We start from the raw sequence: 12,148 nt of genomic DNA on the forward strand, positions 1-12,148 counted from the left end.
AGGGCATTCGTTTATTCATGAGGATAGAGCCCTGATGACCCAATCACTTCTTAAAGTCCACACCTCTTAATAATGTTACATTAGCAAATAAGTTTCTAACACATGAACTTTTGTGGGACACAGTCAAACCACAGCAATAATATAACACCAAACTGTTAATGCAACTTTTCGTGAGCCCATCAATATTCAGCATATTAACTAGCTCACTACTGTCATACATAGTGGCTTCTCTCTCTCTAGGAGATAAGAAATCAAAATAGGACTCACACTAGGACTGTCTAGCTGTGTCCTGTACCACTTCTGCTGTTCCCTGGAAGAAAACAGAAGGAACAAAGAAGGGATCATGATAGCTTCCCACTCAGTTGCTCAATCTTTGTTCGTTCTATTATAAGAACAATTTCCAAAAGTTTCATTCCTATATCAATCTTTACTTAATAACATGAAGGGGAACTTTTTTCTAACTATCCTATCAAAATGAACTCTTCCATCTATTACTCCCCATTACACAAAATATACTTGTATCACTGCTCATCTACAACATAAATATTCTGTTTGTAGGTTTATGACAGTATAATTTTGCCTTGTGATAGTATTAATTTTCACTAATTTGACTGTACTACGGGTGTCTAAATTAGCATACAATCTTTTAAGAGGGCAGAGATTCTGTCCACTTTCTTTGTATTTCATCTATGTCAAGCTGTTAATTCACAATTATATCCATGAAGAAGCAATGTTGTGTTAATTATTCCACTTGCGGCAGTCTCCCTCTGCGTTCCTTAAACTGCCCAAATGCCCTCTGCCCTAATCAGTCCCCCAGGAGCTGACCTCTGTGGACTGTATCACCCAAGTTTCCTTGCCTTCTGGCTCTCAATGAGGATCCACTATGAGGAGGGACAAACAGGAGATGAGACTGTGGGAGGAGAAAGAATTTGAAGTTTTATTACCTACCTCACCCAACACTCCTTCCTGCCTTGTAGCAGTTCTGGGAAGAGCCATAGCTTCTTCTATCAGGCAACCCCTTTTCCATGGCTCCAGCAGGCTCCAAGTTCCACTAACACAGTTCACTCCCTTGCCCCTTCCAGCGGAAGGGCAATAACAAGTTGTACTGTCACTAGTCCCTGGGTACGTCACCATCTCTGGTTGGTTTTCTTAATGCTGCTCACTCCTATGTAACTAGTCGCTTCATTAAACTTCATTTTAAGGTGTGTCATCTGTTTCCTGCTAGGACTCTAATACAGCACTTTAATATAAATAAATTACTAAAACTCTCCAATCCTTAAAAAGAGAAAGCATGCTTCACATATTTCATATGAAGCATAAAGTCTTCACTTAATTCCAAGAGTTGAAGTCAAATTGAGACAGTCTTCAGATATCATACACAGCACTTCAGTTGAAAAAAGAAGGAAAAATATTTAACACAAATAAGTTTTTTTTTTTTAATTTAAAGTTTCTTCTTATATGGTCACACCTCATTTTATTGCACTTCACTTTACTGCACTTCACAGATACTGCATTTTTTACAAATTGAAGGTTTGTAGCAAACCTGTGTCAAGCAAGTCTACCCGTGCCATTTTTCCAACAGCATACATAGTCACATTTTGTGGCTGTGTGTCACATTTTGGTAATTCTTGCAATATTTCAGACTTTTTCATTAAGGTTATATCTGTTATGGTGATCTGTGATCAGTGATCTTTCATGTTACTATTATAACTGTTGTGGGGTACCACAAACCACACCCATATAATAAGACGACAATCCTAATCGATATTATGTTGTTTGTATTCTCACTGTACCAAATAACATTTATGATTCATGGGCAGGGGTCAAAATATCAAGATGAACAGGAGTTTGGAAGAAGTTTATTCTAGCCCTCACAGATGACTTTTGGGGGTTCAAGACTTCAGTGGAGGAAATAACTGCAGATGTGGTGGAAACAGTGAGAGAATTATTAGAATTAGAAGTGGGATCTGAAGATGTGACTGAATTGCTGAAATCTCATTATCAAACTTGAACAGATAAGGAATTGCTCCTTATGAATTAGCAAATAAAGTGGTTTACTGAGATGAAATCTACTTTTGGTGATGATGCTGTGAACACTGTTGAAATGACAAGAAAGTATTTAGAATATTATGTACACTTAGTTGATAAAGCAGAAGCATGGCTTGAGAAGACTGAGTCCAATTTTGAAAGATATTCTACTATTGGTTAAATGCTATCAAACAGCATCACAGGCTATCTTTCCTGAAAGGGAGTCAGTTGATGCAGCAATCTTCTTTGTTGTCTTATTTTAAGAAAATGCTGCAGCCACTCCAACCATCAGCAACTGCCACCCTGATCAGTCAGTAGCCACAATCGTGAAGGCAAGACACTTGGCCAGCAAAAAGAGTATGACCTGCTGAAGGCTTGGATGACCATTAGCATTTTTAGCAATAAAATATTTGAGGAATGTATATTTTTAAAGACATAATGTTGTGTACACTTCATAGACTACTGTATTATGTAAACAAAAGTTTTGTATGTACTAAGAAACCAAAATGTTCATGAGACTTACTTGATTATGATATTTGCTTTATTGAGGTGGTCTGGAACCAAACCTGTGATACTCCCAAGGTGTACCTGTAATGAGGTTGTTATCCATTCTACGTAACAAGATGGAGCACATACAAAGAGTTGCTAATTAGAAATTCTTTATCTTATTTCTTGCAGTGATGTTTAGTAAGGTACTAATCTTTCTGATTCTCTATTCTTACTTGTGCAGAACTTAACTCCACAGACTTGTAAGGAACAAATAAGATAATGAATGTAAAGATTCCATCTAAATGTGTAGTATTTTCTAGAAACCACATGTACACTATAAAAAAGGTGTTTTTTTTTTTGTTTTTTTTTTTTGTGGGGGCAGTTGTATCTTGTATCTAGCTAATATCAAGATTCAAGATTCTCTTTCAGAATACTTTCTGTGTGGACAGGTCTGCCTCTACGCATCTTCCAAAAGAATGTCTCTTTCCAAGTATAAAACATCCGATTTTATTCTCAACATAGCTTACAGAAATGCAAAATTGATAGAAAGGCTCTTTCTAATTCACGACATTTCACTACTAACCGCCCTGCCCACAAAAAAACTTTTTGATAGTGTTCCTGTAGTTTCTAGAAAATAGTACACATTTAGATGGAGCCTTTACATTCATTACCTTATTTGATCCTTACAAGTCTGTGGAGTTAAGCAAGTTTTCCACAGGTAAGGACAGAGGATCAGAAAGGTATTTAGCACCTTACTAAACATCACTTCAGGTAAATAAGATAATTTTTTTTCTTTTTTCTTTTTTTTTTTGAGACGGAGTCTTGCTTTGTCACCCAGGCTGGACTGCAGTGGCAGGATCTCCACTCACTACAAGCTCTGCCTCCCGGGTTCACACCATTCTCCTGCCTCAGCCTCCCGAGTAGCTGGGACTACAGGCACCCACCACCAGCCCCGGATAATTTTTTGTATGTTTAATAGAGACGGGGTTTCACCGTGTTAGCCAGGATGGTCTCGTTCTCCCAACCTCGTGATCCACCCACCTGGGCCTCCCAAAGTGCTGGGATTACAGGCATGAGCCACCACGCCCCCTAAATAAGATAATTTCTAATTACTGTATTACAGTGGAACAACACTAGGAACAACACTAGTTATTCTCATTAGTAATTTAATATAGAGCCTGAAAGTAATCAAATAGCAAATGCCTACATGCACACTACTATCCCACACACTAAAACAAAGGGAATACTAAAAGGCATCAACAGATCACATGGATATTATATACGGTACAGCAAAACAACAACAACAACAAAAAAAAAAACAAAACATAAATAAATACCTAAAATGAAAGTAGTTTTCTCTCAGAGGGGAAATAAAATAAAATGTATATTTCCTTGAAAAATGCTTCCTTTACCATATACACAGAAAAAACACTTGGGTGAGGGGCTCATAGGATGAATCAGCAGGACGGTAAGAAAGACAAGGGGGCACAAAACTTTCTACATAAACAGTAATAGCTAGTCAGAGTAGCTTTGTCATTTACTCAGTTAATATTAATTGTATAAGCTATAGGCCAAGGTACTTTAAGAGATACTATGATAAATAGGAAAAATTTTTTGCATTCAAGCAGCTTCCAGCCTAGTTGGAAAGATAACACAGTCACAGATAAAACACTCATTCATTGATTCAACATTTCCTGAGTAGTTGCAGAAAGGCACTGAGTTTGGCACCCTGAGAAATGCAAAGATGAATGAAAAACAGCCTAGCCCTCCAGGAAGTTAACAGTCTGCTAGAGAAGATAACATAGGTATGCAGGTTTTGAATGAAGAACGTCAGAAGTGCTATAGGAATGATCCAAATATTATGCTATGTGATTTCCAAACGAGGGGGAAGTGATTCCTAAGTGGGGATTTGGGGAAGATGGCAGGGAGTAGACATTTGAGCTAGATAGCTTTTAAAGATTACACAGGATTTGAGTACTCACTGACGGGGAGGAAAGGCATTCTAAGTGAGAATCAACTGCGTTGTAAAGACAGACTCTGGAAAGTAAAGGGAAGGTAGGAGTAGTGAGTACAAAGGGTTTTTTTTTAGAGGGATCCAAATTATATGAAGGTGTTTACTGGGAAGGAGAGAGAGGTCAAATTACAGGGATACTCAAATGGGAATCTAAAGAGCTTATGTTGTTTATAGGATATGGGACATAAGAAAAGGTAGAAGAACACAGAGTATCTTAAAAGAGTTCTAAAGTCAATGATAAGGAAAGAAAAACTGGGTTTATAATTAGAGAACATATAATTTAGTTAAGTCTGAAAGAGCAGACATGATTCTGACAGGCTGTTACAGGTTATGTAAATTTATGAAAGTCATGATTCAGCCAGGCCAGCAATTCCTTGGTTGCTGCCGTTCCCTCGAAATCTTGGGAACTGGATCATTTTTGGTACCTTTTTAGATATGCTATCTGTGAAATGACACTGGCCTGAATAAACCCAAACCTCAGGAACTAAGGCTTTAACATACACACTTTAACACACACGTAGACACAATCACATGCTCCCCAAATTCCCTTCAACATCCTTTTTGGTAGAACATTTTTATTGTTTGCTACTTTTTGTTTGTTTGTTTATCTGCATTTCCTTGCTGCTATTTTTTATAATTATAAAATACAAATTAATACAACTTCAATGTAGGAAATCTAGTCTTTCATTGTTATCCATTTTAATACTGACTTAATAACCACAATATGAATGTACTAACACTCACTGCTACAATTCTATACAGAGAGCCAGGGTGTCTGAAAACGGGCCATATGTTCAAGACTGGTATATGAATCAGCACAAAGATAATACTGGTCTCTTCAAGAATCACTTGGGGCTATACTCCTAAAAGAAGAAGAAAACTGCTTCTAGACTACCTCCAGAATTCTCCTGGAATGTGTGAGTTAAAGAGGACCAAAGTAGTCTCTTAGGACTCAAAAAAATTACTGAATATAGTAAGCACCAATCCAGATCACGAGTTGGATATTCAGCCCCTAGGGGTCCACAAATCTAGGCATATTCACAGATAAATTTATTTTTTATCAGGGATTACCTAGATTAGAATAATTTCAACCTAAATTAATTTTAATGGATTAGGGCTAAACTCAGAAAAATCTGAGTCAAACATTGTTGGGTTTTACATTAGGCCAGTCTGATGTAGAGGTCAACAGCATAAGCTTTAAACTCTGTCAAAATGAATATGAAACTTAGCTATGATTTACTGTAATTGTGTTTTCTTATGAAAGCCACTAAACCCTTCTGAGATTTAAGAAAACAGCAATCATATAACACCTGTAAGAATTAAATTTGAAAATTAATGTATGGAAGACTGTCATCCAATGGCAGTTTATTATTAACAGGCAATCACCATGATACCATTTCATACAGAAATCTATTGCCCATAAAGAATTAGTGCTTTTCATTGATTAAATTATTAAAGAACAAGCAAAGAAAGCAAGGTATGGAGAAATCCTGAATGTTCTACAATGTATCATATTTATTCTTCAAGGTCCATCTCCATGAAGCGTTTTGTATTCCCCTTAATTTCATAGTCTCTTCCTTTGAAACCCATAGCCTGGGTTTAGATATCTCATAAGCACTTCTCATACTCTGGATTAGTCATACATGTTCTTTTCTTACCAGCCACTCTCTCCTGCTCCTCACCTTGCTCTACCTCTTAGAGCTAGGGCTTTTAACCTGAGCAGTGTAAATTTCCTAAATTTATATACAAAATTAATGTTTCTGTATACCATATATAAATATATTTTCCCGGAGAAAATCCATAGTTTTCATCAAATTCTCATAAAAACTCTGAAAGTCAAAAAAGGTAAGGAACTCTTGTCTAGGGAATAGACTGATTTACTCATCCTTTTCTCCTCTACAGTGCTACGTATTTACGTTGCATATGAATCAAAATTTATTGATATAATGGTTTAATAATAAATCATAAAATAAATTTTAGGTTTTAAATCTTCTTTTATTTTTATTTATTTTTGAAACAGGGTCTTACTCTATCACCCAGTTTGGAGTGCAACGGCTTGAATACAGCTCACTGCAGCCTCGACCTTCAGGGCTCAAGTGATCTTCCTGCCTTAGCCTCCTAAGTAGCTGGGACCACCAGTGCACGCCACCACTCCCAGATGACTTTTTTTCCTTTAATTCTTTTGTACAGATGGGGTCTCGTTATATTGCCCAGGCTGGTCTTGAACTCCTGGGTTCAAGTGATCGTCCTGCCTCGGCCTCCTAAAGTGCTGGGATTATAGGTATGAGCCGCCACACCTGGCATTAATGCAGTCTTTCAAAGTATATTTTCTTGCTTGGTCTTCCTTTAATGTAAAAAATACATTAAGAATAGTGGTTATCAGAGGCTGGGGAGAACGGAGGATCCACAGAGAGTTACTGGTTTTTGGGTTTTTTTGGGGGGGACAGAATCTTGCTCTCCTGCCCAGGCTGGAGTGCAGTGGTGTGATCTTGGCTCACTGCAAGCTCCACCTCCCGGGTTCACGCCATTCTCCTGTCTCAGACTCCCGAGTAGCTGGGACTACAGGTGCCCACCACCACACCCAGCTAATTTTTTTGCATTTTTAGTAGAGATGGGGTTTCACTGTGTTAGCCAGGATGGTCTCGATCTCCTGACCTCGTGATCCACCCACCTCGGCCTCCCAAAGTGCTGGGATTACAGGCGTGAGCCACAGCACCCGACCACAGAGTTACTGTTTAATGGCTCCAAAGTTTCAGCTTGAGAAGATGAAGGCGATGGCAGTGGTGATGGCTGCACAACAGTGTCAATATATTAATAGTACTACTTAACTGTTCTGCACATTTCACCACCACAACAAAAAAAGACTGTCTTACTCTCATGTAGTATTAATTGCCTATTACATGGCAGACTCTTCATCAGAGGAAAGGAAAAAAGAAATACACTGGTTAAATTTTAGGATATAAGAAAGAATGGGGAAGAAAATCTCAACCTCTATCTATATACAATGCTGGTGTTGGAGTATAAATACAAACTAAAATAGGGTAATTTAATCATAAATCTTGTCCAAAGGAGCTTAAAGAAAAGTAAATGGAGAAAAAGACTGCTTAGGCAACATCAGTTTATCTGTGTGAGGTAACTTAAACTTTTCCAAGGTGCCAAGTCACTACTCGAGGCATAAATGATAATTTAGCCCAATTTTACTAATGTATTATCTATATGAATAATGTAAGCATTTTGTATGCTTGCAAAAGGCATTCCAAGGTATCAGAAGCACATTTTTTTTAAATGAACATTTGGTAAATATTCTCAAAATTTGTAAATATAAAATCCTAAAATGATAAATACCTTAAAAAGAAAATAGCAAAAAAAGAAAGAAAAATCACAGTATGAAAAAATGAATTATTTTCATATATCATTTTACTCCCATCTCATACTTTACAGCCTGCCTTACCAAAGAAAAAGTCTCAGACTCCATTAAGATTATAAATATGTTAAAACAGCAAAAGTATCTCTATTAATAAGGTTATACCTGATATTTCCAATAACATGTATATTTTGTCAAAAACTTAGATTCTAAACCTTTTAATCATTAAATGTCAATGATATTGTTTGGTAATCAGCATATAACTAATTAGCAAAGATACTTTAAAATTCCATTATTTTCCCAGAAATCCTTTCATATATGAGAGATTTGCAACTATTTCTCTAGTGGAATCTAGGAAAATCTTTAGAAACAGATTCAATATAACGGGTAACTACTGTACTAATATTTAAATTCTGTATCATAAAAAAGATATGCACTACCATATTGAAGTATTATGTATTTGATATAAGCTATGTTTATTTTTTCTTGACTTTAATATTAATTAGCAGACTATAAGATTCTCCCACAGTTGTATTTACCAAAAAGCCAATTTTCCTTATATTTATTCTTATTCAGTGTTCACTCAATAAATATTTACCAAGTGCCTGTCATGTACCAGTGGTATAAATGCTGCACAGCAGTGAACCAGTCATGTTCTGCCTAAAAAATACTTAATGCTACTGCTTTCCCAGAACACAGATTTATACTACCACCTTTGTGAAGTGTTAGAGCAGACAGATAGCTAGACATGAGCAGGAAAGAGAGCGCCTGAGAAAAGGAGGACTAGAAAATCTCACATCCCAGAGACCACCCAAAACCTGCATGCTGGGTATGAGTAGACAGGAGCGGAAATACCTATGCAGAAAGGAACACCCTGAAATACCCCTTAAGATGCCCAGTAATTGCTCACTCTATAGTTAACCTGTCAGAATGTAGCTAGCTACATGCTGATAAGGAGGGAAAGAGGGCAAAGGGGAAATTCTTAAGAGATACACAGGCACAGCAAGTACAGATTTAACCGCTATACGACCTTCCTGGGGTGGCAGTAAGGAGCAACAATGCCATTAAGTAGACTTCATATCGAACACAGGGCACACACATGTGCATCAACTCAGAGTAAGAGAATCCCACAAAACTGTGGCAGGAACTAATCAGGGACAAGGTAGAGACTTAAAGCAGAAGTAGGAAACTAGCCAAAGACAAAGGCCGAGACTTGAGACAGACAGGAACTTAAAGAAAGAGTTCAACACAATGAAAACTGCAATGTTGAACTCTTAGGGCTGTTGGCTCATTTTCTTTCAAGCAGCTCACTCTGCCTCCTCTTTCAGAGCATACTGTCTCTGCTACTACTTAACCCTTGCTGCTCCTACTGCTGTTTTTCCAGCCTGCTCCTCTCTTGGCATGTACTTTCTTCAATAAATTCTCTGTTCTTTTTGCTAAAATTGTCTCTTGGACAAATTCTTTCTCCCAAGAACAACAAGAACCAGAGACTTTGCTCTTCCTAGTAACAAAAGTGTAATGGTTTTGTAAATATACTTATTCTGGTAATATTTTGAATAATTTATGCTTCTGATCTCTAATGAAAAATTTATAAGTGAATGAATATTTTTAAGATAAAATATTTGCCTGATGTGGAGTTTGTGTTTTGGTATAGCAATAACAACACATCAAAAAAAGTACAAATTACTTTAAACTTTGAAGATTTACCTGTTATAGGAATATTCTGTGAGACTGATAGCTGCACATCTCCAGTTCCCGGTGGCATGTCAACAACTAAGTAGTCCAGTTGACCCCAATCTACCTAAAAAGATCACATAGATTATATCATTGTATAAAAACTCAATGTTGAATAGTGATGTAAACAAAATTAATGGGTTAATAATAAATCTAAAATCATAGCTATCACTTGAGCCATTGCTAGGTGCAAGGCACTTTGCTAAGTCCGAAGGATACATGGATGAATAAATGACAGGCCCTTCCACTAGGAGGCCTTCTTTGAATGGCAAGTTTAAATTTCCAGATGACTCATCCCCATACATACATGCTAATGTTGAACTCATTTCCCAGTAGGCTTCTATTTAGGACCATTCACTTATTTTTACTGGGTGTAGCCCACATTTTGCCTAAAGAAGGTATTAGCTTTTTGTCCTTTTTTTTTTTAATTTTGCATTTCCCATGCTAATATAATTTTTTTAAGTTTATATTTCCTTCACAAAAATACAATAATGAAAACCAAAATTTAATAATAAAAATTTTAATATAACTTGAGTCCCAATATTATTGAGGTTTTATTTCTTTCTTTCAAGGCATTTATTTATACCCAGAAAATTCGCCTATATAACGAAGTCCTTAATGCTCAACCTTCATTTAGATAGGTCTCAAGGGTACCTCAGGTTCTTTACTCCTCAGATACTTCTTTCCTTTAATGGAGTCCCTAGTCTCCATTAATGGCCCAAGGATCTTCTCAATTGTAAAGCAGAAATGTGGAATCACACTAACTCTTCCTTTTCCTTCACTATCTCTAATCAGTTATTCTGCCTTCTAAAAATCTCTCAAACACACCCACTTCTCCGTTTCTCCACTGCCAAGAACCCAAGTGAGGCCACCACCATCTATTATTATTAAAGCCTCCAAAACAACCTCTCTGGCTCCAGCACTGCCTATCTAGTCTATAAAATGGAAATTTGATAGTACTACATTTTGTTTAAAACTCTTCTCTTGCCTTTAGGATAATATCTAAGCTTAAGCTCTAGAACACTCTGCCTCTTCTTCTTCACTTGCTAATTCTTCTTCATTCTTCAGATCTCAGCTTAAAATTCAGTTCTTTGGGGAAATCTCCACTAACTCCCATTAGATTAAAGTGTTTCTACTACATACTTCCCCTAATCATGTATTCATTCATTTGCCCAAGAAATGTTTACTGAATACCTACTATGTATTGGGTATTGAGCTAAGTATTGACAATTAAATGGTATCATGATTCCTGCTCTCAAAGAAGTTACAATATAGAGACAGAGATATCGGGTAGATAACTATCCTTATAAATACATAATCACCAGCTTTATAATATAAGAGGCACTGTGAAGACAGTAAAATGTGCACAGGAAAGAGCTTGCTAACTTTGAGAAATTGAAAGATCAATATGGCTAGAGAGCAGTGAGTGAAGAGAAGGGTATCATTCATTTACTGTTGTTTCATGATCTGTCTTCCTATAAAACTGTAACTGAGTTAGATCACTTTAGCACAGAATGGACTAACAGGAGACGCTTAAGATGTTTTCTTTCAAGGAATGAATGGCTAAATGAACACATGCAAAGGCTTGATTTTTTTAAACCTAAGTGGAAACTGTATATAATTTCATATTGTGCTCCTTAAAACTTAATAACATGTAATATGTCCTTTCCATAGAATCATGCTTTTACTTATTTATTTATTCATTTTTGTGACAGGGTCTCACTCTATCACCCAGGCTAGAATGCAGTGGCATGCTCACAGCTCATTACAGCTTCAACCTCCTGGGCTGAGGTGATCCTCTCACCTCAGCCTCCCTAATAGCTGGGACTATAGACGTGTGCCACCATGCCTGGCCAATTTTTGTATTTTTTGTAGAGACAGGGTTTTGATGTTCTGGTCATTTGATGTTCTCTGAAACCCAGAGACATGTCAGTCTGCCAGTGCTAGGAGTTTTAGTGCCAAAAATATAAAAGGAAAACTATTCTTCATCTTTTTGGGGTATGGTTTTGTCAACCTGAAGTAATCGAAAGGATCAGAATCCAGTTTAAAAGAGTTTATTCATATGAAAGACTAGGAATGGCCATCCAGGAAACACAGACTCCAGAGAAATGGAGTCAGCACTCTGAAGTTAAAAGTTAAGGTCTTGCATATAGGAAGAAAACAAAGAAATTTAACAGGATCACAACATTTTCTATACAAGGCTGATTTATGAGTTATAACAATTTAGTTACAGTTTGTTTTCTTTTCCCTACGGCTTGTTTTCTTTACAGCTGGTTTTCATTTCCTTTCCAATTTAAGAGTATATTTAATATTCCATCTTAAGACAATGTGATAGTCATGAAGTCTTTGTATGAGAAAGGTTAAGAGGGAAGTTAATCTATAAGGAAAATCAACAGAGAAGAGGGAAAGAACGTTCCCTGACACGCTTTATTCATTTACGACATTGCATAAAACATTGAAACATTATACGTAAGAACAAAGGCTAATCTGTAATCAGAGAAACAGTTATACCTTTCTAG

General features: G+C 36.7%; 1 protein-coding gene across 12 annotated transcripts in view; it reads right to left on the bottom strand.

Annotated features, from left to right (window-relative positions):
- NUBPL (NUBP iron-sulfur cluster assembly factor, mitochondrial) overlaps window positions 1-12,148 on the bottom strand; it is a 310,030-nt gene that overhangs the window by 111,417 nt on the left and 186,465 nt on the right. For 11 of the 12 annotated variants that reach the window (XR_007727517.1, XR_007727515.1, XR_007727518.1 and 8 more), the window contains one exon: window positions 9,603-9,696. Coding sequence is in view for 8 of the 12 variants with exons in the window: in XM_050798332.1 (XP_050654289.1) it covers window positions 9,603-9,696 (94 nt within the window). In the remaining 4 variants the exon portion in view is untranslated. The remainder of the gene's footprint in view (window positions 1-9,602; window positions 9,697-12,148) is intronic. The other variant, XM_050798338.1, reaches the window with a different exon arrangement.

Source organism: Macaca thibetana, chromosome 7, assembly GCF_024542745.1.
Source record: "Macaca thibetana thibetana isolate TM-01 chromosome 7, ASM2454274v1, whole genome shotgun sequence".
Lineage (NCBI taxonomy): Eukaryota > Metazoa > Chordata > Mammalia > Primates > Cercopithecidae > Macaca > Macaca thibetana.